The 27,474-nt window shown below is 41.4% G+C and overlaps 1 protein-coding gene across 3 annotated transcripts; it reads left to right on the plus strand.

The window, feature by feature from the left end:
• Window positions 1-27,474, plus strand: LOC132996659 (E3 ubiquitin-protein ligase Midline-1-like). 3 transcript variants are annotated; one of them, XM_061066988.1, is made up of 9 exons: window positions 1-720; window positions 14,683-14,778; window positions 18,451-18,558; window positions 20,097-20,245; window positions 20,945-21,072; window positions 21,900-22,043; window positions 25,078-25,239; window positions 25,491-25,698; window positions 26,269-27,474. In XM_061066988.1, exons 1-9 carry the CDS (start codon window positions 1-3, stop codon window positions 26,615-26,617), a joined length of 2,064 nt encoding a protein of 687 aa, XP_060922971.1. In that variant the 3' UTR covers window positions 26,618-27,474. The 3 variants fall into 3 exon arrangements, with proteins under 3 accessions (XP_060922971.1, XP_060922972.1, XP_060922973.1); XM_061066989.1 differs by having other exon boundaries at window positions 1-606; XM_061066990.1 differs by lacking the exon at window positions 25,078-25,239.

Here is a 27,474-nt window from a genome sequence, read left to right on the forward strand (position 1 = left end):
ATGGACACTCTGGAGTCAGAGCTGACCTGTCCAATCTGCTTGGAGCTATTTGAAGACCCACTTCTGCTCCCCTGCGCCCACAGCCTTTGCTTCGGCTGCGCCCATCGCATCCTCGTCTCCCACTGCGCCACCAACGAATCGGTTCAGAGCATCGGCGCCTTTCAGTGCCCTACCTGTAGATATGTTATTTCTCTGAGTCCCGAGCGTGGATTAGAAGGCCTTAAGAGAAACGTAACCCTGCAGAACATTATCGATCGAGTTCAGCGGGCTTCATCCTCCGCCGGGCTGCCTCTGCCGCTGCCCGCGCCCCACAGCGGGCCCAACTCTCCCAGCGAGGAGGGAAGCAACCGGTTGGCACTGGTCCCAGTCAGCGCCGCCATGTCCAGCCCAGGCACTCCTCCCGAGCCGGTCCAATGCCAGTTCTGCGAGCAGGACCCCCCGCAGGACGCCGTCAAGACGTGCGTGACGTGTGAGGTGTCGTACTGCGAGGAATGCCTCAGAGCGACGCACCCCAACAAGAAGCCGTTCACGGGCCATCGGCTCATCGAGCCCATGCCGGACTCCCACCTCAGAGGGCTCCAGTGTCTGGAGCACGACGAGGAGAAGGTGAACATGTACTGTGTCACCGACGACCAGCTCATCTGCTCGCTGTGCAAACTGGTCGGACGGCACAGGGACCACCAGGTGGCAGCACTGAGTGACCGCTATGAAAAACTCAAGGTAAGCGCAGCAGTTTTATTATTTCATCATCTGGCCTTGAATTCTGTAAACACACCCACTTTCTCCTATTAAAACCAAGTCAAATTCTTTTTGAGGCCAGATAAGGTTCTGGGACTCATTCTTTATCTTACACGTGCAGCATAATGAATTTTAAACTTTAATTTTGTTCCGCTCTGCAGTGTGATATTTCCCATTATCCTCACCCAGGTATCTTACTCAATTATCAAGTGAGATTTTTATCCTCTCACGCTGACTTATTATCTCTCCTGAATAATTAAGCAATTAGCCTAATCACTACGCCATGCCCGTGTGCCGGGAGGGTATTCGGAGGCTTGTGCTCACGGTGAATATGGGGAGTGTCATTAGTGACGAGGCATGGCGCCTTCAATGAGGTTGAAGGTTAACGAGAGACAATTGCCTGCTGGGTGTAGGTGGGCTTAATTGAGCGTGGCTATGAGAATATGCTGGTAATGGCTTTAGAGGCAGTGAATGTGTGCATGTGTGTGTGTGTGTGTGTGTGTGTGTGTGTGTGTGTGTTTGTGTGTGTTACCCCAGAGCGTGAGGGGATGAAAAAAATACCTTGAATGTCCACAGGATGCTGCTAACAATCTAATAATGTTTCATAACAACTCTGACTTATATGTCTGACAGTAAAGTTGAGGAAACTTGTCAGATACTTAAAGCTACATAAACATAGAGAAACAAACGTTTTAGTAAAAAAATATAAAATATTACATTTTAAATTGCATTTTGTTAAATAATTTTTTTAAAGATATACTAATAGCAATAACTTCCTCATATTTGTTCTGTGTAGATATATTCAATTCCTATTTTTACATTGCAAATTTACTATTATTATTGTCAATTTTATTGTGGGACTAAAAGTATGATCTTATCTCATCTTATCATAAACAGTTTCAGTCAGAGTTAATCCCAGTGACAAGTAAATTGACCGTAATGTATATAATTTCCAATGTTTTAAATAATTTGAATAGTGATAGAAAGTTTATCTTCAATTTATTTGATTTTCAATTAATGTTTTGAACAATTTTCAGACAAAAATAAGGTATTTGTCTCATTTTATTCTAGTTTCTCAATAGAGTGGATTTTCTACTATCCTCCCTGTCAATGGAAAATATCTTTTGGACTCACGATTGCACAAAACAATATTTATCCAGCAGATTTGTTGAGGTGCAACTCGACCATTTGGTTAAAGAAATATAAAATGTGCTGATTGTCTCACACATGAGTTTCACGTTACAGATATTCTCACGGAGCGTGATGTGTTGTTTACTTAGGGAACATTTCCAGCAATAGCCAACTCCCTGCCAGTGTTCTTGCACCTCGTTAAATGAAATGCCACGGCGCGACCCCGATGAGAAACAAATGTTCGACACACATGTTCAAGTGTGAACGAGTTTGTAATATGTCCTCAGAGAAGAGTGATATAATGGGAGAAACTGAATAACAGGTACGGAAAGTAAAAAAGGTCCTGATTCTGTTGTTACTGGAACATAATTGCTCAATGTGGAACTAGCAGCTGTATCATATTCTACCACAGTAATTATTTGTTTTGTTTTACATTCAACTGAGCCAAAATGTATTATTATAACCCTCAATTTCCACTGTTTTCTTTCTTTCTCCAAAGAATTAAAAAAGACATCTTCTCACACATTGGTCACTATTCCCCTGGGGTCATTTTAAATCTAAATCTAGACACTAATGCACTGTCCCAGCTATTACTACATGCCCTCTGCTGGTTGGCACCGTTTATTTCTCCGGCTTTAGATTGATGGGTCTTGACGTCCTTCGTCTTCCCAGTTGCTTTGTGTCTTTAAACCGTCTCACCTTGCGTGTTTCAGCACATTTAAGCAGAGACGAATAATTAGCAGGAAAGTTACAGGTCGGCGCATCGTCTAATTATCACGTCTCTGTTTCTAATTATCGTGCTTATCTCCTGCCCTCCCTCTCCCTCCATTCATCCGCAGAGGCAACGCAGGATAGCGCGGGTCAGCATTTATCATACAGGCTAATTATAGAAATAACTAAGCAGGAGCAGATTTATACCTGGTGTTTCATGCTCACAGGTTGCCACAAATTACCTGTGTCTGCATAGAATATGTGAGACGTTCTTTTACTGCACAAACTAGAAATCCTTGATGTGCATTACTCAGGCAGCACATGTGTTCCCACCCCAAGAAACATCCTTGAGGGTTGCATGAGAGGCTGAACATGTGAAGCACATGGTGCAGGTAGCGTGTGCTTTACACTTTGTTAAACTCTATAGGTTCGAATTGAAATTAAGTGCCTGAGGATTTTGTGCAGCTGAACATAAAGAAGCTGGAAGGAAATATGTGATTATTCTGCAATACTAGAAATAATTAGAGATGCATTAAGAGCACTCAGAGGATGCAAAGTAAATATCAACTTTCTTCCCATCTGGCAACTTTGGTATTCTTGTAACCTTGACTGACTAAAACTGCAGGAAAATGTCAAAATGCACAGCAAGCTATCAGGCGTGTGGATAAACTGAAGACAGGAAAACCCTATGTCTTCAGGGTCAGAAGATGCTCGAGCAAAAAAACAGGAGCCAGAATGAATGAACCATGTGCTGCTCTTTGACCTAAGTCACGATACTCTGAGGGTATTTAGAGCAGATGGGTGAACAAAGCTCATATGACTGCTTCATTAACCTTTCTACCACACACACACACATGCATGTGCTCTATCCATACACTAATCTGAAGATAGACACACAGAACCTCCTGTCTCACACGAAGAAGACACACATGTTAGAGGGGATTTGACCACCTGTTCCACCACATTCGCCAGCCGGCTGACACACGACATGAGTTAGATATAAACTGTGGGTTCATACCCCATTAGCCCCGATGACCCTCACAGACCCAAAGTACAGCACCATACGGGAAAGGAACATATGCAACATGTGACTTTTTGATATTTAAAAGGAAATGTCAAGACTACATACAGTCCTATTTTAAGATGTTGGCAAAGTAATCTCAGCCTAGCATTTGATTCAGATAATTGGAATCAAGAATACAAATGATATCAGTAAATGTAGGACTTTTATATAATATATATATAATTGAAACACAGTTGAGATTAATTGATAAGTCAATATTATGATATCAATATTTTTGACTGTATTTGTCATGTCAATCTCTCTTGTTTAAAAAACACAAACAACCACAGAGCTCTTTCACGAATATGAATACGTTTTCAGGATGAGAAGCTGACTTTAAATTATACATTTAACATCTATAAGATATCACCTAACTCCACTAAATATTAACAGTTTTCTATTCGCTCTCTTCCGTATCTTCAGTTACAGTGAAGCTTTAACAGTTCTCTGCCCTGGGCTGAATTCTGTTTCTGACTTAGCCGAGGTCTGTACACGTCAGTTCGCTCCATTTTAATTCATTTCAGGAAACACATTTTCCTTTTTTTAATCTGCTTCGTGCCACACATTAAGTAAAAGCACGCAGTAAAAACACACGCTGCAAACAACTCTTGACAACAGTCATGTTTAATTATGATTATGCAACACAAGCCCCATGTTAACAATTAATGTCGTTTTATAGTCGCTGGACAAAGAACAAATGTGTCATTTTTAATTGAAATAATCCACCAGTTTAAATGATTGTACAAAATGTAACTTTTTTTCTGAATTAAGATCTAAAATGCAGGATTTTGTGACAATTTTTTGACTTGTTATATAAACAGGGAAGGAGATAAATTGAGGTCGCGATCTGAGCTAATTGGGAAAGAACCCGACTGCCATGCAATATTCATGCACAACAACACATTATCATTTTTTATTCATGAAGACAGAAAACTTTATGGGAATTTAACAGAGGAGCTGCAAAGGCACGGAAGCATCAGTGTCAGGTAAAACTAGGGTTGAATTTGAAATACTTAACATATTACTCAGTTTTGATGGTTGACAGTCTACTGGTCATATTTTCCACATCATTTCATGCATCTCACTTTTGTGGCTTTGGTCTGCTGGAATTTGAGATATCCCCACTTGGCCCAGAAGGGGAAAAAAACAGAAAAGAAGAAGAATATCAGATGATTGGAATAGTTTCCTTTTTTCAGTGGCAGTGGTGGTGAGTCTGATAAGAGCCATGGAGGTTATTGTGGGAACACCCATCCTTTTTCAGAGATAAACACCCATCCTTTTTCAGAGATAAAATTACCCCCGTCACAGGAAATTGACGGCGAAGGCGTTTGGAAATGGCTTTTAAAGTCCTTGGCTCTGGGTCTGAGGAGAAAGAACCTTGAGGATAAAAGATGGGAGCCAACGCGTGAGGGTGTGTGAGTGTGTGTGTCAGCTTTGGTTTCATCCACAGGGTTTGTCATGTTTATGCAGTAATCCATTTGCTTTAATCAGCTGTCCTTTGGTGTTGAAACAACATACTTTTGGGTTGTTAAGTACCAACGTGTGCGATAAAACATGACCAGACACCAACCATCACCTTTGATACACAGCCTCAAAGATAAGCACAATATTTACCCTTTATGTCCTCCGGCAGCTTCATTCATCACTTATATTATGAATACACTTACTCAGAATCAGAATCAGAATTATTTTATTTGCCAAGTCTATTTACACATACAGAAAATTACCTTGGTGTGGTTGTTGCATTGTACATAGAACAACAATCGGACACTTCCTCCATCAATATTGGCCATGCCGTTAAAAATTTGATCCTTCACTATGTCAATCTTCACTTAAAGTGAATAATTAAAGTGCAGCACCAACTAAAAATGTTGCTTTTCCAAACTCAAGAAGTGACAAACTAGTTGTGCTTTAGGTTGGTTAAATACATCACATCCATCAATGCTAATCAGAGGCTCTCCATAGACGTTCTGGACACTCAGAGGCAGCAGAAACAAGCTGTAGACACAAATCTACCATATTGTTGTCTTGAAGGTTATAAGGCACAATGGTAAACAACAATTTATTAATAAATCCAGCACTTAATAGTGTCCCTGTTCAATGAACAAACTATGAAAGTATATCAATGGAACATCAGTAGAGATAATGGAAACAAGGCAGAAACGTGCTGTCAATGCTACATGAATGTGAAAACCTCATATTTACATACTATTACATATAGTTATAATAATAATATACATTATGCATGTACAGTATATACATATATAAGGCTGTATCACCAACCAGGGCAAGAAGACAACCACCCTGGGGCCCAAAAAACCACAGGTCTACTATATTTTCTATCCAAACATATTTGATTATCTATATAATATGAATATATATTTACATAATTGTAATTGGTCAAAACTTTAAAGTAAAACTCCTCAGACTTTGAAAACATCAAAGCCAGAGATCAATGCCAAGTGCCATGATCAAAGGATTAATGCCAAGTGCCAATATCAACGGACTTAAGATCAAAGGTCACCCTGCCCAGTGTACAGTGATATAAGATGCCACCCACCAGTAAACCAGACGAACAAAAAAGAGAAGAAGAGGAGTTCACCATGGATGAGAACAACAACAAGCCAAGGACTATGGATTCTCAGATTCCAGTGATCAACTTGGAAACTATTCGACCCGTGATTGAACCCATCTTAGTAAGATTGACGGAACAACAGTGGGAGCTGTTAAAAACCAGTGCACCCGATTACGACACTAAAGTGCTGTCGGCGGTGCTGGTTTCAAATTTAACAACAACCATCACAAAGGTCTTCTCAAAGTTTCTAGTCCCACGTGCTTTCCTGTCTGAGAGGGTTGTTCAGCAGGCTTTGGGAGACCTACTCACACAGAGCTTTGGGCAGGTTCTGGCCGTTAAGAATCAAGTGAGGTGTGCCAACTCCAAAACACTCACAGATATGATTGGGAAAGAGATTGCAAACAGTTTCAACTCTATTCCCAACATTGGAAAGTGGGTTCCGAATCCCTTGCTGCGATACGTCACTCCCCCGGCTGAACTCAACAAGATGGTTACCCTCGTCTGTGAAATGTTGACATCTTTCGCGCCTCAGAGGACAACTTTTTGCAAACCTCAGCAAAAGAGAAGCCACAGGACAGTAGAAGACAACACCAGTGTCACTAGTGGCCAGCGATTAACTGGACAGGCGTCGAGTCAACTCACAGATCCCCTCTTGGACAATGTCCCAGAACTTGGGTACAACCGGCAGTCACGTGCAAACTTGGCTTTTGACACATGGAGCAGAGTGACTGCTTTCCAGGCACTGATGGGATGGAGGCTGAAGACACAGTCTAAAATCCACACTCTCAAGGTGGAGAAAGATGTGGACAAATACTCCAGGGAGTTAAATGAAGATGGTGGAGCACAGCAGGCAGGGGAAAATAGAAAATCTTCTGTCCGGTCAGACGTGATGGAGCTCGTATTGAAGCTTATGAGAAATGCATCCATTGTGCCGCATGTGCTCTCAGTGTCCATCATTCAGCATTTGTTTGTAATGACATGGGCTGAACTCAGACACATAGACATCCCCCGCAAGACACGTAAAAGGGTCTTTAAGGCACTGTACAAGCAACTGTGTCAAAAAATGGGCTCTGCAGACCATGTTCTGTTCTGCATGATTCTGAGGGATACAAAGTTTGAGCAACTGTTTGTCTCCTCACTCATGAGGCACCTGAAAGGACAGAATCCCAACAGATTCTTCTCCAGAATCCGCAATCTTCTGAAGTCAGAAGAGGGTTTGATTCCAAGTTCCGAGCCTTCACAAGTGTGAGTGTTGTCTATTGATGTGGGTTTTCCTTGTGTGATGTGGTTGTAAATGTAAATAGAAATGTAAGTAAACTAGAGAAATAATTCAACTTCTGCTCTGTTCTTTGGCAGCAGTGTTTTTTCGTGTGAGAATCACCTGCATCAACATTAAAATTGTTGTCATTAAGTGTTACGGCTTCATTTAAGATTTTGTTTAAGCTACTAACTGTGGTTCAATGATGTTTACATTGATAAGTTGTTAAATTGAGGTTTGTAAAGTCAGACACAAAAAGCCTATAACAACTTCTGCTAAAACAAAGACTTGTTAATTGTTTTCTCAATGTAAAATACAAAACTATAAATAATATAAATAATAATCCATGTACTGACCTTCCTTTTCATCAAACACTGTAACAGACAAGGCTCTAAGAGATTTACTTCTATTAAAGTATTTTATATATATTTTATTTTACACAGTTACTGTTGCAGATAGTTCTGAAATGTCTTCTCCAGAACCTGTATTTGACTTTTTAATCTCACAAATGTTAAGTTAATACGACTATGATTGCAAAATATAATATAACATGTATTATTTGATTACTATTTTATTAACTAAATAAATTATAATAATCATTATTATATATTCTCGCTGTACTACTCTAGGCCAAAGTTTAGCCTAAAATGTACAAAACACAAGCAAAACAATAACTCAAAACCATAACTCAAAGTTCATTCCCTCTCTCTTAGCCAATCCCAGAGCCTCTCGTTGACACAGATCCCTCTCATTCTTAGCTGACATGCTGAAGTGAAGGAATATAAAGAAGTATATAGAAATATATGAATAATATATAGAAAATATAAATGTACCGGTGTACTGGTGACCAAATAACCATGGTCGAGAAGCAAACGCTCCAGGTCAATAAGTCTGAAAGGTATTTAAGAATAAAGCACTTTAAAACATTGAAAGTGAGCAATAGAATTTAGTTCAAAATGTTCCACTTTCCTCATCCAATCAGATTCAGATGTTTGGGGGCCAGTCAAGTCACGTACAAAAGGTTTTTGTTGTTCCCAAGATTTTCGACATGTGGTCCATTTCTGATGTAAAAATATTGATTCTATTGTTGGCAGCTAACCTAAATCCTGGACTCCAGCCACAAACCATTACGAAAAACAAACTGCAAGTTATGTCTTTAACTTAACTATATGAACTGAGGTGAACCATCACTTTCTGGATATATTGGTTTTTACAAGCTGATGAGGATCCCCTGAATGCACTGTCAGTCTTGGTTTCTCTAAAGCTAAACCACATGCTATAGTCCTCTGAAAAGAAAACAACCAAGCCCGTCTCAAAAGAAAACTCTCTCTATCTTTAAATGAAAGCCATTACTTTAGAATTTACAGTGCACTTTGCAGCAGCGTCTACTCTCTTCCAGTCTGTACCGAGCGTTCCCTTTGCTTGAGGCCTCCGTTGTCTCTCCTACACAATCACACACACTCCATCCTCTCCAAATTCCCTCCCCCCGCTGCAGTGTCCCTCCCCCGTTGTGTTATCGTTTCTTCCTCCCTCCGCTGTGCTTTGCTTTTGACTCCTTGTTTCTGCAGCAGTCGTCTGATTGTGTTTTCAGACACACACAAACATCGTTTCCAATTTACCGAGGGGAACAACTCGGTGTTGAGCAAAGCCACACCGGCGCCGTCCATCAAATACATACCGCCCGACGCAACGATGACTCAGCATTGAGACACAAACACAACAGCGGGGATGAATGTGGACACACTGTAAAGCACAGTAAACAAATAAATGATGAATCCTCTCGTTGTCTGTCTCACTCTTGCTGCTTTAATTTATATCTTGCTCCTCGGCTGTGCACCTTTGTTCTCTCACATAAGATTCTGACTTCAGCTGTGTGACAAAGGTTTCACTCTCACAGACACACATGCACATTCACACTTGTGTGTGTATATATAGGCAACGAGGTAAGGAACGGAGTGCAATTCGGTCGGTTGAGCGACAATTCCTGTGAGCACAATCCTGCTTAGTGTCACGGCAAATCTTGAAAAGAAGCAGCTCGTCTGAAGTTCAGCTGGCTACCTATGTTTGTGTGAGTTTGTGTGTGTGTGTGTGTGTGTGTGTGATATCCCCTATCTTAATAGCACTGCTTCGAGTTGATTTTATCCAGTCTAATATGTACAATAAGGTGGAAAATATCAACTAGGGGGTGATAAAAACTAACATGATTTTATATTGTGGAATATGGAGCCATGCAATTTTTATTTTTAAGCTGAAAAAGACGGCGTCAGCTGATGAAACATTATGCAAAGTTGGGTTTCAAAGAGCGGATTCTTGTTGGGTGATCTGAGGAGAAGCTGTGCGAGGATCTGAGTCTGCTGCAGCCTCCCACTGATTAAGAGCAGATGCTGTGGAGGGAACCATCTTTCCTTTTGAAAAGACACACACAAACACAGAGTCAAAAACTGGCGTTGACTCTGGGAGCCAATCCCACTTTGCAAAACAAATCCTATTTTTAGAAGTGTATTTACATTTCGAGTGGCCTCACAACATTGCTCCTCTCTGAGGAGAGTTTTCTCTGTGGAGGTTTAATTCCCTTTTTTGGACATTTGATCAGAATGCAGCTCCCAAACTTAACATAAACAAAGACAAGACACCACATGACTCCTATTTCAGCCCTGCTATGCTCGCTTCTCCATTTTATGCGTGATACATTTTAAGATTTTATACCTCTAAAGACCTCAACGTCAGTCTCCAAATTACTCTGCTGCTCTCCCCTTAACATCCTTCAGATAAGAAGATGATGACTCATCCTGTCTTTAGGTGTAAGGCTTTATGTTTTAAACGCTGAACATCTTATTACTATATTTAAGGACTTAACATTTTCAACTGCAGCTAATTTTATCTTCTTTATTTTATGTTGGCTCACGAGGGGGCTTGATTAAGCTAAACTCAGGTTACGGCCTCTCCTGCAATATATGTTCAAGGCTGAAGTGACCTTTGCCCTTTGAAACAATGCTTATCATATACAGCAGTGTACACATTGGTGCATTTTTTAAATAACTTTTTTATTTTTATTTGACCTTTATTTAACCAGGAAAGTCCCATTGAGATTAAAAACCTCTTTTTCGAGGGAGTCCTGGCCAAGAGGCAGCAACAAATAACTTATGTACACTCACAATATTACACTCACAACATATAAACAGAAATTAAAATGATAAAAAACAGATACAAATAAATTAAAATTCATAAAAAACATCTGCAAGTAAAAGAAGTGGTCTGAAATGATCTCATCGTAGATTTAAAAGTGTTCAAAGAAATCATTTCGGTTAATTTAAAATCTTTTTGCAGCCAGTTCCATGTGGTGGGAGCAGAGTGGACGAATGCCCTTTTTCCTGATTCAGTGCGGGCCAATGGAACTAACAAAAGCATCTGATTGTTTGAGCGCAGACTGTAAGAAGCAACACTTTTCTGTGTGATTAAATTACAAATATATGATGGCAGTAGCCCAAGCATGGCCTTATAAATAAAAGTGCACCAATGTCCCAGCCTCCTGGTGGACAAAGAGGGCCAACCCACTCGAGAATACAATTCACAGTGATGGGTCAGGGCTCTACAGTTAGTGATAAACCTCAGAGAAGCATGGTAAACAGCATCAATCTTACATAGACATTTAGCTGAGGCATTCATATGAATCAAATCTCCATAATCTAAACTGGATAAGAACGTTGCAGTGACAAGCCGCTTTTTCACCTCAAAAGAGAAACAAAATTTGTGCCTGAAGAAGAAGCCCAATTTAAGTTTCAATTTCTTCACAAGATTGTCAATGTGGGGTTTGAAGGAAAGGGAATCATCAATCAAGACACCAAGATATTTATAGATATGAACCACCTCTATGACATTTCCCTCAAGAGTGGACACTGTGGGGACAGTTTGAGGTACTTTCTTAGAGTTTGAAAACAACATTTGTTTAGTTTTTTCAGTGTTGAGGACTAATTTTAGTTGCAGGAGTGTGTGCTGGACTGCATCAAAAGCTTTCTGCAGAGATTCAACAGCTCTAGCAGGAGTTGATCCAAAACAGTAAATAATTGTGTCATCTGCATAAAAATGCATGTTAGCATCTGACACGTTTTTTCCCAAATCAATAATGTACATAATGAACAAGAGGGGTCCTAATATTGAACCCTGTGGCACGCCCTTGTGGACACTCACAAATTCAGAACACAGACCATCATATTTAATACACTGAGTCCTGTCACTCAAATAATCTGTGAACCAGGAAACTACATGATTTGACAAACCCAAGCAAAAAAGCCTATGCTTTAAAACAGCATGGTCCACAGTGTCAAAAGCCTTTGACAGATCAATAAAAAGTGAAGCACAGTGCTGCTTATTATCAAGAGCAACTAATATATCATTGATCACTTTTGTAGCTGCAGTGATGGTACTGTGTTTTTTCCTGAAGCCTGATTGCAGTTGTGAGAGAAGATCATTAAATGTTAGAAACTCTTTTAACTGATCACACACAAGAGATTCAAGAATTTTTGACAAGGCACACAGATTTGATATTGGCCTGTAGTTGGTTAAAGCTGCTGGATCACCTCCTTTTAATAAAGGGGTAACAAAAGCTGACTTCCATACAAATGGAATTTTTTTGTTTTCAATTGAGAGATTAAAAAGGATTGTAAGAGGCTGTGCTACAAAATCAGCTGCTATTTTTAAAAAGTAGGGCTCTATTGAATCAGATCCAGGGGATTTTCTGCTAGCCAACGTTTTGAGGGCTTGATGCACTTGCTGCACAGTAAAAGGTAAGAAATTGAAGGGTTCTCCTGAAAACCTTGGAGCTTCTCTGCAGGGAAACACAGGGGCAGCTCCCGTAGAATCAAACAAAGAACCAGATAATACAAAATGATTGTTAAAACAATTTAGATGTAGGTTACTTACTATAACCTACACTCATAACAGGAGGAGGGGATTTGAAACTATCCAGATTTCTACTGTGGTAGCCACACTTGAAAATAATTAAGTAAGAAAACACCACCATCAATACTGTAAGAGGGCAACTAAAATATAAAATAACATTGGGGCCTGTTAATTAATATGTACTATAATACAATGTCTTCTTACTCTTGTTAGGATGTCAGATACTATTGTGCTGTTATTTCTAATTTTCTCTTTCTTGCATTTATTGTTTTTCTTCTTTATGTCCTGTGAGTTTATGGAAGGGGATCAAGGGGAGCTAATCACAATGAAAAATTTGATATGTAAAATACTAATCCACAGGATAAATAGTCAATTAAGGTAGCGTAGTAAAAATACAAATTGTTGTAATTATTGTTCTAAATAAGGTTTGCATCTGTACAGCTCAACACCATCTGAATCCAGTGGCTGACTGTAAATCTAAAAACGCATCAAATCAAAATGGCTCAGCTCAGTTGGTCCAAAGCAGAGATTAATTCTACACATACACAGTTTGAAAATCAAGCCTTGGGCTGGCATCAGAAAAGAGAGAGAGAGAGAGAGAGAGAGAGAGAGAGAGAGAGAGAGAGAGAGAGAGAGAGAGAGAGAGAGAGAGAGAGAGAGAGAAAACAAGTAGGATGGACAGGTGATCAATCTGACAGCAGCTCAGATCCCAACCAGTGATACTAGCTGGCAACATGAGCTCAGTAGATATGGGTTAACCCCATGCCTACCCAAATCTGCCCCCCCCGACAAACACACACACACACAGAGACTGACAGCAGGTTTCATTTTTTAAATCCCTGACCCGATGCTCCCTTGTGTACATGTCGCAGTGTATTCATGAGCGTGTAGACATGTAAAGTTTGTGTGTTGCATTCTCTTTTCATTTATGAACGCATGCATTGTGCTGCACACACCGGCCTGCACGTGACGCTGACTTGCTGTTGTAATTCTTGTCCTCCTCATCATCCTTTTAAGAGGTTTAGTTTATTTTTATCTCTGCGGATGATCATACGATGACAGCGTCATATTCCTCTCCCTCCGGGCGGACCTTTATGCTGCTTTTGTGTGTCGTAGCCGTATTAAGGCCATCCATTAAGCCCCCCAGTGCCACCACACACACACACACACACAGAGGCACACAGATCCCACCATCTCTAGCTGTGTTTTACTGTTGTTGGTTATTCAATACTCCTTCTGGGCTAACTCCTTGTTAATCTGCAGCACAACAAACAAACATTGGTTTTGTTTACCCTGCTGCTGCTAAAAAGTGGATGCAGGTTAAGCACAGTTAACTTATCTCGATAGTTCTTAATTTGAAGTGAAGCGGCTTGAAATTGCATTTTTAAAAGGATTTATCCAAATGCAAAACCCAATTCATACACCTGTGTCCCAGCCAAACTATCTTTGACATCGGCGTTCAGCAAGTCTGAGCTTAAAATTCATCTGGAATACGTTTTTTTTTGAGCGGGACAGTGGAGACGTCGTGCCATCAGAGCGGCTTAAGCACGCTCGGTTTGGCAATAATATGATGGTCTTAGAAATAAAAGAGACAGTTTGTGCCCGGGCGGATGAGGGTGGAAAAAAGTGGGGAAAAGGGGGAGGGAAGGAAAGGGAAGACAGGGAGGAGCGCTATGGGACGGAGCTGACGTGCTGTCACCTGTTTGCCGGTTCGTTAGCCAAGAGCGCTGCTGCATGCTCTTGTAGGGGAAAGCTTTTGATGCCTAATTTGCCGCTTGGCCGGGTTTGCGCATGGCTTGGTGCTCAGTGGAGTGGCTCAGTCACATCCTCTCCTAGTGTAGGCTTCTCCGTCGGAGGCTCGGACAGGGCAGGATGAGGAGGCAGTACAGGGATGAGGGGTATCACCCGCGCTCAGAGGTATGTGGACCCCGAACGCACCCCTTCCGAGTGCAGGGGGGGGGTAACGTGCAACTACTTGGGGGTTGCAGAAGAGGAGCTGATTCTTTGATTCATCAGTGCAGTTTGACCTAAGAATAGCAAACATGTTCTCTCTTGTTTTCTTATGCCTTTTTTTTTAAAGTGTTTTACAACTTTTGGTGTTTTCTGATGTTGCACCTGAGGGTTGTTTTACAATGTCTTTGCCTCGTGTTAGAAGATGAACCTAAGGGTAAAGATCTGTTGGTTTTTTCTATCCACCTTCGATTTAACAGCTCTGGGATCCAGTTCTGTTTCTTTGTATTTCTGTTTCTGACGTTTAGTCGTTTCATTTATTCACTTTGTTGTCTTGTGTTTTTTTTTGTGCTGCAGCAAGCGCTGGATTCCAACCTGACTAATTTGATCAAGAGGAACAACGAGCTGGAGTCACTAATGGGGAAACTGATCCAGACATGTCAACATGTAGAGGTGAGTCCCAGTGGTCCTCTTAGGTCACCACCCACATTATTCCGGATCTTTGCATTTTATATAGTGATGTAATCGCTTCTTTGGGACGTTTGACATGCTGCTAAATAAGTAAAAACAACCACTGTTTCTTTGTTTTTTAATATTTGCTGTGTTTGTGAATGTGGTATTCGGTATTTGATGAGTTAAGATTTATCAATTTCACATTCGCTAATGACTAAACCACAGACTCATCTGCGATATCACGGGTAGCATGACTCAGAGATTGAGATCAGTGTTCTTTGGCCTAGCATGCTGCTATAGTTTAGCAGCTAAATGGGGGTGGATATTATGAGAACACTGTTTAAAAACATATTGTATTATACACCTGAGTAGTTAGCATTAATATGTCAAATTTCATTTAAGTAATTTATTAAATAAATATAACATATTAAAATGTGCTCCTTGCATTCTTATGTTTTTTAATTATATTTTTTAACAAACAGTATTATTCAGGTATAGTAAAAATTAGCTTTTCGACTTGTAGTTAAAAAAGCTAATGATTTATAATTGTCACTTTACCCTTTCCTTCGATAAAAAAATAACTATAGAATATTATAAAACTATTACATAGCATATTCTATAAATGCTTAAAATAATTATTTCCCTCAAATCCTAATTTCATGCCAAACATTTTAACATGATTAAGTGTAAATTGCATATAGATTATTGTAGATTAACGTGAAAATGTGCAATTTGGCATCACTGGATAATGACTTTGCATTATACTGGATATTCTGAAAAGTGCACAAATTAAGGTCAACTTCTGTTCCTCAGTTGCATTATTGCATGAGCATTGAGCAGCATGAGTTGTTTTTGTGATAATAAAGTTTGTACATGTCTGTGTATTCTGTCGACTACATAAGGCAAATCTGTGCTGATCCTGCCTGTTCATGTTACACTAGCCCACTAAGAAGCTTTAAATAAGGCAACGCCACAGGGTTAAAAGGCACTGACGTCTTTGTACAGAAATAATGGAGAACCTGCTCTCTGCCTGGCAAATCCTACACAAGCTGCAAGGAAAAGAGGATTGTGATTTAGTGAAGAGATTCTTTGGGGGGCAGAGTGCATTTTGTTTTTGCAAATATTTTTGATTTTGTTTTGCTGTGAGGAATCTTTCGATTATCACAAAGGAAAGAAATTGCAGACACTCTCCTCAAAAAAAATCAGAGGTGAATAAATGATGCACATAAGCAGTGAAAAGAAAAAAGAAAAAGCATGACCTATTTTTCCACCTAGTGCCTTATGGCTCCACATACAGTACAGTTTCACAACACACTCTAAAACCTTACACCAAGCCTGCAGAGCGAACTGTGATAACACGTTGTCTATAGGTGAGAAAAAGTCATATTGCACAAGGAGTTGATGGAAGTCTTTGAACTGAGCCAAAAATAAAGATGTGACAGGGCTAAAATACAGAGCTAAATAAATAAGGGTCACTCAGGAAAAGCACTGCACAGGCAGCTTGGCGTGCTGTTGATGCAGCTTTCTGAATATTTCAAATCACACTGATCTATTCCAAAGCCTCTCAGGAGATGGCTGCTGAGAATCTTTGCGACTCTCTGTGAGATGTGTGATACAAGTATTATTGAAATTGAAAAAGTTATGTTATTTCTTTCATTTAAAATGGCACAGAGACCACAATCACACATGCTTATGCTGCACAAATGTTGCGTTGGAGTGATGAGGAATACATGAGGCCTCTTCGGTTTGAACTCACCTTCCCTGTAGAAAGTTTTGTCGACTTGCGCGTGTGCATGTGTGTGTGTGATTCACCGGATGTCCCAGTCAGGGCGCAATCTGTCACACTGATCATATGCTCCAGAAGGCTCTGCCCACAGTCACTGGATGCACCAAATATTTACACGGCACATGATGTAATGTGTGTGTGTGTTTCTTAGACACTGTCTAGTCGAAACTACTGTTATATTTTGGATTACAAAATGTCTTTATTTCAATATTTGATCGTATTTAGTCGCAGTTATGCTTGAATTTGACAGGGATTAACCTTAGCGTGCATGTGTGTGTACATGACAATATGTGTGAGTCTCTGTTGCCTTGTGGGTGGCTTTTCCATACAGATGAACAATATATGAGCATGTCACCTCTCGTCACATTGAGTTCTTGAGGTCAACAGTCATCAGATGTTAGAGAAAGTGCATTTAAGAGCTTTGATGGAAACTGAAAAATACTTAGTATGCAATACAGGTCCATTTGGATTTAACTGAAGTTGTCGGAAACACAATAAACACCCCAGCAGATATTTTGTATATTCGCATATGTAAACGAATTGGTGAGATAATACACACGCATATACAGTATACACACGTCACACTTTTCACAGAGAAAAAGTTAAGTTTTCCCCATAGCTGCCACAGCGATGAAGAAACCAATTAGCGTTGTGTTGAGGAGACAGATGCACAGGCAGCCACCCTGCACAGCTCTGCTCACATTTGGAGCTCAGCACCGAGATGTGATCCAGGTGGCAAATTGTTTCTGTTGGCAACGGCGTGCCAGAAAGAGAATCACATAAATGCTGTTGAGGCGGGGACCTTGAGGATACTGAGGAAGTCCTCTTCAGCCTTGTTTGGATCGGTGGCGAAAAGGCAAATGAATCCACGTGATGTCATTATTAACACTCCTGTCGGCGTGTGTGTGCGTGTTTTCTGTGCCCGCGTGTGATTAACTGCGCCGCCTTGTTGGCTTGGCAACACTCGCAGCAGACTTCCCGTTTCATTGCTCCCCATGCTATCGCTTTGCCGCAGCAAGAAAACACTTTACAAGGTGCTGAAAGGGCCGCGAGGAAATGACCACAATGAGAAATTGCACATTATGTCCGAACCTACAGTCTTATAATTGGACTCGAACCACTTCTATGGCCTGCTGAGAGGGTAAAGGATCCAACAGCAAAGTGAATCAAATAACTCAGCGAGGGGAGCCGGATGCCATTTCTCTCCTAAAGACCCAGAGTGTAATCAACGACATCAACTGCAGTTTCCCAAACACCTTGCAGCTAAATTAAATCATTTTTCATAAGCCAGACACAACTTGGGACAGCACAGCCACAGAAAGGAAAACATGTAAAGTTAGGACAAACCCTTGCCTTTGTGTTGTTGGAGTGTGTAAAGGCCACAGTTTGACCCATGTCCACATAGATGTAGTAGTGTTAAACTGTAACGCTTTCATTTTCATGTCAATCTAGATGGAAACTTAGTTTCTATGTGCGTTCAAAATGTGAAACTATGTTACATTTCAGGTCTACAAGTAATATTTCAATCGCTGCCATTACCCAACTGTAAAATCCAACTACTTTTATTCAATTGTGGGGACTGGGAAGTGTGAGATTTCTCTAAAGATACTGCATACATCACACACTCCAGAGACAGATATACTGCAATGCACCTGGAGTGCCACGTCGGCCCCTGACAATCACACAGCCTCTTGCTTATTTTACTTGTCACTCAGCAATCAAGCCAGCAGGAGGAAAAATGACTAAATATGCCTCATCTTGCTCAAGTGTTTTGCTCCCAGACAAAATGACACCCTGTCCTCCTGGGTCAGCGTGATGAGGAGCCCGGTGAGCATGTACCCCTCCATCTTCATTCATCTAATACCGTTTGGTGAATTGGTTCTCAGGTGAACGCCTCGCGCCAGGAGGGCAAGCTCATCGAGGAGTGCGACCTCCTGATTGACATCATTCAGCAGAGGAGGCAGATCATTGGGAGCAAGATCAAGGAGGGGAAGGTGAGGTGATAGCTACACAAGTCACGTACACGTGTCTTCTTGCCTAATTCTTAGAAAACAGTTACCCCTTGTCAAAGCTACACATGGAGTTGCATACCATTTTGTTCTTCCAGCACAAACTGAATTATGTAATATGTAGAGGAATCCTTGATCATTAAAAAGTATGGTTTCATCCATTCCAGTCAAATAATCCTCAGTCATCTGCCTAGAAACACAATCAGGACAACAGCTCTGTTCCTAGCAAATGCAACCAAAGTTGGTAGAAACGAATAATCCAAAGGTTTGGATTCCTACAGTTTTTCGACTACTAATGGTATCACCTTTCATTACTTTGTAAACAGTCTTCAAGCTAACACTAGACCTCAATCTCTGTCTGTGCTTCATCACAGCCACGTCTCGGCTACCTCAAATCTAAAAAACCTTTCATCACATTCCAAACAGACGGTGGAAACAGACAGACTGGCCAAGAGTAGATCCCAGAGCATATGGACGGGATGTGTTTACTTGTTCTTTAAACCCAGATGATTTTTTTTTTAAACGTGCCTATTGAGACTTGGAACACACACAGGTTTTTTCCAGGACTGTGCAAGGATGAACACATACCTATGTTTTAGCCAACAGATTTATACTAATTGGTTTTTTAGGGAAGTGCTATATTATTATCAAACACAATAAAAATGCCTTTATTTTTTTTCCATAGACCAGGTTTCCCTGCTTAGTCTGCCTTAAGTCCTTTTTTGAAATGTGGTGATGACTGTGTGTTTCAATGGATTTATAGTGAGATTACAGTGTTTGGGTTCTTTACAAGCCAAACGGATGATGAAATGTCCTTTGACCTCAATCCAGGCGCTGGCCTCAATCTGTCGGGTAAAATCTCTGCTCAAGGGAGTGGGAGGGAAACTGAGTGGTGAACAAAAGGGAAATGGAAAAAAAAAACAAATTTGTGTGCAGCTATAATCGACACTGGCCTGGAAAAAAAAGTAGTGGACATGGGAGAAGTTTAATTCATGTTGATTTTCACGTTTCTTGTTGATTAGAAATCAACTTTCTCCTAAAGCTCAACTGTATAAATCAGTAAACCGGGAACTTTTCCAGATCATTTACTCAAGCTTTACTTACAAGAGAACCAGAAACAAGTACGGAGGCCAAAACAAATCAGCTTCAAGCCCTTGTAACTTGGGCTAAGCATGATGGACGTGTTCATGCCCTTTTCCTACAGTTTAATTTCTCGGATGTTCATAGCAATTAAGAGAACATGAAGAAATACATGACCACCAGCATCAATCAACTCCAAACCTGACCTTTTCGTGCATAAGTGACTTGGAAATGTTAACATTCATCTCCCTGTGCACGTGAAACCTCATATTTTTGGGTCATTCTCTTTCGTCAGCTCCGATTATGTTCTCATCCTTAATGAGCTGCAGCACCTTAACCCGGATGAGGGCATTTTCACGCCCTCTTGGTTTGATGATTGTATCTGTCCTACAGCGGTGCTGTTCTCAGGCTTCTCTTCTCTCCGCATTTGCCATTCTCTGCAGACACAGAGGCTTCGGAAGCTCGCCCAGCAGATCACAAACTGCAAGCAGTGCATCGAGAGGTCCTCGGCGCTGATCACGCAGGCCGACCAGACGCTGAAGGAGACCGACCACGCTCGCTTCCTGCAGACTGCCAAGAGCATCAACGAGAGGTCAGACACATTCATGCCTTTGAGTTGTTTAGTTACGGCCTAATTTGAGCAGGAGGTAAAGGAATGTACACAAGACTTCATCTTTTATTGAGCTTCTAATTATTTCCCTCCCTGTTTAAGCTGGCTGACTAATTGATTTGGCAATTTCAAACAAAACCCAGTGTCCATATGTGCATTCTCAGGAGAAACAAAGACTGATATAAAAGCAAATCCTTTAGTCTCTTAAACAAAAAAGGGTTTCAATCAGTATTGAGTCTGCAGAGACGCACTAATTAGGGGAAGACTCTATTCACATTTGAAACTCAGTTTTTAGTTTATGTAAAAAGTTCTACAAAGTTACAAAACCTAAAGTTGCAATGTTATTTTTGCATAATGCACCCCTAGCGGCTAATCTGGCACACCCCCTAACAAAGCCAGGTACAGCCAGAGCAGAGGCCGACATTTTGTATACACGCTTGAAGTGGTACACAATCAGAAAAGAGTGGTCCGGCTGGCCAATCAGAGCAGACTGGGCTTCATTCGGAGGAGGTAATTAAAGAGACAAGAGCTAAAACCAAGCCGTTCAGACAGAAACAGTAATAATCCAAATTCAATATATGAATATATGGTCAATATATATTCTTGGTAAGTTTGTTTTCAGTTTGTAGTAAACGAGGAAACCTGTTTAATGTGCCTGTTCAATTTTGCTTAACGATCTAGGGTTTCCATGGCAACAGCGTCAACCCAAGTGCTGATCCCTGAGATACACCTAACGGACACGTTCGACACCGTCGCCCTGGACTTCACCAGAGAGAAGAAGCTGCTGGAGAATCTGGATTACCTCACGGGTAAAGAGAAAAATAATCTTCCCGTTCTATGAGACACTCAAGTTTAACGTCCAAATTAGCCTCTAGGATACTTTTCCACGTCACATTGTCAAAACATCACTGCGTGAATAACGCGTGGTGGACTTGAAGGTCTGTGAAAATGGTCGGCTCGTATTTACTCTGTGCGATGCATGAGGGCTTTGCTCGAGGGTCTTTTCACAAAGTGACTCAGACTGAATCACTCGACTCTGTGCAGCCACTCTTGACAGAAGGCCGGGGAGAAGGAGCAAGTGACAGACACAGAACCAGGGAGGAAGTGGCTTTAAAATCAATTTGAGCTGTGCCTTTGTATCTTTGTTTTGTTACCTCTTTCCATTCTCATTCTACAAGGGGCTCCACGGCTGGAATACTAAAAGGGATTTATTTTGTCTATCTTTCCATAGAATAAAGAACTGCTCATGAATCAATAAACAAGTGTAAGAGAGCCAACTTAGGATCTCTGCTTACGTAAGACCCCACATTAGTTCTGCTAAAAGGATTGTGATATTTATTCGTCCATGCACTTGAACTATATTTTATTTTTTCCTTTCTGCATTACTTTTAATGCTCAACCTACCACTCTAGTGAAAAGAACATCTTCAATCCTGTGTGTAATGAAGCCTTTACCCACAAGGATTCAGCCCAGTGACCACATGAGGTTAAGTGGGGCTACTGTTTGTTAAACGTGGAGCGTGGTATCATATTAGAATATCACTAATGTAATATGCAAGCTGTGTACAAACACAACGTATGTCATTAGAGCCTGAGTAATGTTGGATGATTGGATTTTCTCTTTTCCCCACACGCAGCTCCGAATGCTCCGTGCATACGAGAGGAGCTGTGCACGGCTTCCTACGACACCATCACCGTCCACTGGACGTCTGACGATGAATTCACAGTGGTGTCCTATGAGCTCCAGTATGCCATCTTCACGGGACAGTCCAACATCGCCAGTAAGTAATGAGGCAGACAAGGAATTCAGCAATCAACATCGCAGTAGTGTGCTAAAAGCCATCTTCGGGGCTTGAGCGACAATAAAGCTAATGGGGTCATATCATGCTGGGAATTTGTGGGCAATTTAAAATCTACAATTAAAAACTTACTGATGGTGGGTCGCTTTGATTCAGTGACTTTTCAAAGTACACCAACACCCGGGGCCTATTTTTTGGGGTTATGATTCAACAATTGACCAAATAACCCTAATTAAAATGTGAACACAGGGACATGATGGTTATATTAAATATCAATAAGATTTGATGGATTTACTTAAAATAATTCAATGGAACATCATCATCATCATAACTCTGCCCTGAAATCATACAAAAACGTAGAAGTGCAGAACTACTATAAAGACTCTTCTTCCCTAGGGCTGTAACCCTGAGAACACTCGACCAATCGTCAGTCTCACCTGTACATCATGACACTTCACCCTGTTTTTTATAACATCAAATATGGAAGTAAAAACACACTTAAAAATAGCATGTCCCATCCACTAACATGGAGGAAGCAGGCTTTACAACGTGAAGTGCAGGCAGCCACTAGGTGGTGATTGAAATGTTTTGTTCCAAAGTATAAAAGAACAAATGTAAACACATTTTATTTGCAACTATAAAGTAAATGTCAATACATGCAGGATTAAATAATGCAAATTAATTGAATACAAGAGGCCTGATTGGTTATTCACTGTTGCGAACCCATGAACTTGAACTTTATAAAATTGAATCTTAGCTCTGGCCCCGGCCATTGTCCCACAAGATGCATATACACACCTCCAGTGCATTTGTAACACACACCTACCGACTGTTTTACAGCCCTGACATCTGCACTATGCAATCCCGCTGCCTCGCTGGTGCCCACTAGTTCCCCTTCGGCAGCTCGGAAGTTAAAGCGCTTATCTGAAAAAGCTGAGATACGGCAGTGGAAGTGGAACCTCCTGAAGTGAACCCTGCCGCATTGATGCTACTATCAGCCTCAGATGTTGTCTTCAAATGACTGTAGCTTGTGAAGAATGAACGCAGAGATTTGACAATAGTGGAGCGGGAGAATCAACGCAGAGCACTCGGCAAAAAAAAGATGAGACGTTCAGAGGATGTACAGATGTCTGTACATGCACGACGTTTAAGGTTTCAGTGGCACCGACAAAGTGAGCCGTGGTAGCAGGAGATGACAGCCGAGGATGAGTCAGCACCGCAGACACACACTTAGCGCCACAATGTCTAGTTCAACAGCAATAGACATACTGTATAGGCTGACACACACACACACACACACACACACACTGACGCACACACACACACACACTGAGACACACACACAAGACCCAGAAAACCGTTGAGCACACTCGAGTGAGCAGCAACTACAAGAAAGAAAATGGGGTCAGGACATCTGAAGACGAGCTCCCCTGCTCTCTTTCAATCAAACTGCGATTTCTCTTTCTTTCATCTCTTCTTTTTTCGCCTCGGATAGACATACCCCACAGCAACCAATCCTCCTTCCTTTCTTTCTTTCTTTCTTTTTTCCTACTCAATCTGCCACGGGATTCCTTCACCTTTTGTCACTGCCTTTTCATTACTTTACAGTTCAAAGCACCCTTGGAGGGCGACAGCTATTAAACTAATGTGACACTTTATTCCCCCCCCCCCTTTTCTTTCCCCTCTTGCCTATACACTGTCTGCCGTTTCCCCCCCGTCTCCTTCTGTTCACCGAGAATGCTGTGATTTTTCCTTCCCTGCCGTTTTCACATCCGATAATGTCAGAGGTGTCGCTGTCGGCGTCTGCGTCATGTGCCAGAAAACATCCCCCCCCCCAAGGCCCGATTCAGATGAATCAAGGAAACAGTCCTGTAATGTTACTGTAATAACAACAGCAACACTGCAACATTATTAACTCCTGTGCAGAATTGTTCAGTCCAGAGCTGGATTTCCTGAGGGAAACATGTGTCAAGACGATAGCAACCAACTTGCTTCCTTATCTGCTAGTTTTGTTTGATACGTCTGGAACTACAAGCTGCATAAATAAGGTTAATTTTAATTAATGTGTTTATTTTAAGCGTCTGAAAATGGACATCCCCCAAGTTGCCCATGACTGGCTGTGAGAGAATGTTGTTGGCATGGCCCTGTTTAAATTAATCTAAAGTTAAAAAAATCTATTTTTACCAGAAAGCCTTATTTATTATACTTTATTAACTTATAGAACCTTTTGACCTAGTAGAGTTTAATGATATGAAGCATTTGAAGATACTCAGAAATAAAGCAAAGATACCAATGTAGGACCAAAGGGTTAAGTCGAGAATCGAACCAGTAGTAACTTACTCTCATCATGACGTCTTCATTAGGTTCTGTCTGATCAGTTCTGGAGTAAATTTGGCCATTGTTTGGGCTGCACGGAAGAAAAAAACATTTAGTTGTTTTTTATTTGTTCCTGATTCCAAAGAAAGGAGAGGTAGAGAGAGGAATAAGTACATAAACATGGTTGAAAGTTTTCAGGTTCATATAAAGGTCATATTGCCTTTATCACATAATAAAATCGTTTTTTATCGATCATAACACCAAAAAACTGTTGAAACTGCTCAGCCTTTCGATAATCTGCCCAAAACACAAGAAGATGGACGATGCATCCATCAACAAAATGCCTTCTTTTTAGCTGATCTTGTCAAATCTGATTAGTTTCATTATTTACCATTCAAGTAGAGGAATGGACTGTATCTTTCACACATTCAGAGCTGAAAGGGCACGATGTGTGAATGGTTTCCCCGTGTGGCCTTTTCACACCTGTTCTCCTCCGGCTCACACACAACCAGCCATTTGATTCACTGTCCAGTCACACAGCTCCCCCTCCCTCACTTCTCTCTATGGAAAACTTGTTATTCTACTTCTTATATGTTGTTTTTCTTGCACACAACCTGAGCTGATCATGTTCTTTATCTTCAATTCCTCACTTCTGCGTGTCTCTCTGTTCGTCTCACCTTCTCTCCCCCCTCCCTCCCAGGTCTCTGCAACTCCCTGGAGAGCTGGATGATTGTTCCCAACATCAAGCAGAACCACTACACGGTGCACGGCCTGCAGAGCGGCACCAAGTACATCTTTGTTGTCAAGGCCATTAACCAGGCGGGAAGCAGAAGCAGTGAACCAGGGACTCTGAAGACCAACAGTAAGCGGCTGATGATGACACTTCATAGAGGATCAAGCTTTATAAGAAAAATCCATAACTAAACATTCACGCAGCCCCAATGGTGTTTCTTATGTCGCTTGCTCCACTGGAAATAGATCAATCAGTGTATATGAAATTTAATTAACTGAAAATAAATTGTCTGCGCCGTAAAGGAACGTCGCCCGTTATAGATCTCGTTGCACTGCCACTTCACAAATCAATATTTCATTTTCCTCCCTCTCCTCTCCCAGGCCAGCCTTTCAAGCTGGACCCCAAGTCTGCTCACAAGAAGCTGAAGGTGTCCCACGACAACCTGACGGTGGAGCGGGACGAGACCACGTCCAAGAAGGGCCACAACCAGGATCGCTTCTCCAGCCAGAGCAGCTATGGCGTGGTGGGGAACACCTATATCGACAGCGGGCGCCACTACTGGGAGGCTCTAATTGGAGGGAGCACATGGTGAGAATCATAACCGAGTGTTTAATTAACCCCTTATTGCCTGAATTAATTTCCAATTATATAAAAAAAAGATTATTTATGTTTTTGGCTGTCATACAGATGCTAAATTAAGTGGAGATTGTTAATTTCAATATAGCATATACAATAGATATACATTTAGGTATGAGGCAAATTAGCGACATTAGGCATAATGGGCCATAACTGTTTTCCAGTCTCTGGTAGGTAGATTATTATATTGATGCTGCTTTAGCTTGAAATTGAATAACAATATATTTTTCTGTACAATCATTGCTGTTCCATCATCACAGTATTTCATACACAGCTTAGTACCTCAAAATAACTTTGCTGCACAGTCCCAAGGGGCTAGTATGTATTTTCCACTCCGACCACTAGATGGCGGCAGAGTGCTTCCACTATGTTCTTGGAATGCCATCAGGCATTAGCGGGATAAAAAGACCGGAATGGGGTTTGAGGCGAATTTGCGACATTCGACTACAAGGGCTTAAAGGTTTAAACATGGTGTTCATTGCAGCATCTTGACGGATAACGGTGTATCCCACTCCTCCACAGGTACGCGGTGGGCATAGCCTACAAATCCGCCCCCAAGCACGAGTGGATCGGCAAGAACTCCTCCTCCTGGGTGCTGTGCCGCTGCAACAACTCCTGGGTGGTGCGCCACAACAGCAAGGAGCTGGCCATCGAGCCCTCGCCCCACCTGCGGCGTGTCGGCGTCCTGCTGGACTACGACGCCGGCTACGTCACCTTCTACGACGCCGTGGGCTCCCAGCACCTGCACACGTTCCAGGTCACCTTCGTCCAGCCCGTGTGTCCCGTGTTCAACGTGTGGAATAAGTGTTTGACCATTCTCACTGGTCTGCCCATCCCCGACCACCTGGAGGGAGTGGATGCCGACAACTGAGGGATGGAGATGGACGATGGAAATAAATCAGCATAAACTGGCCTCATTACCCTAAAGCTGCACTGGGCAAGATTTGTAGAATTACTCCCGCTCCCATTGAGAACAGAAGTGTCCATTCTGCTTCAATTCACCACGATCTGCTGCATTTTAGCAAATTACATCCCACTCGTGTGCGGTTTGGCACCCAGAGGCGGTGACAAAAGGACATGAGTCAGATAATGACGTCAGTCTCAATCAGATATAATCCCAACACTTGCTCCTGTTTGTCCAAAGTTGACTAGTGCAGCTTTACAGTGCAAAGACAAGAGGAAGAAGACCCAACTCCCGAGGCGTTATTTCACCTTACCCCTCAAAAGTGGTTTTCAATCGTTTACTATGATTTCTAACAGAGAATAAGATGCTGGTTCATGTTGTATTGACTCAAAAAGACTTGATGGCAATAAGCTGGAGTCAGTCCACAGGAAACAGGACAAATGGACCTTGATAGTACTCTATGGCACTTTTGGGCTGCTAAGGGCGTATTTGTACCATGGCAACGAGGGAATAAAAGCCACAAATCAATTTCTATTTTTACTTTTTTGTTATTTTACACCCTTTTATCAGATATAGCACTTTGAAAAATCCCTTAAAGTATTAACACTAGAAACGTGCACAGATTAACTCAATCACATTCCTTCTTTATTCCATCATGGTTGCTAAAAAGACCAGAATAGTGTATATTTTGTAAAACGCATAGACTTCCCCCCTTAACTCCCCCTTCCCATTAAAAAAAAAGAAACCAAAGCAGCTGTTGCTGTCTGTGCAGGTGTCTTTACAGAGAATTCTACTCTTAATAAATGCTGAATTATTTTTAGAAA

The sequence above is a fragment of the Limanda limanda genome, chromosome 23 (genome assembly GCF_963576545.1).
Source record: "Limanda limanda chromosome 23, fLimLim1.1, whole genome shotgun sequence".
NCBI lineage: Eukaryota > Metazoa > Chordata > Actinopteri > Pleuronectiformes > Pleuronectidae > Limanda > Limanda limanda.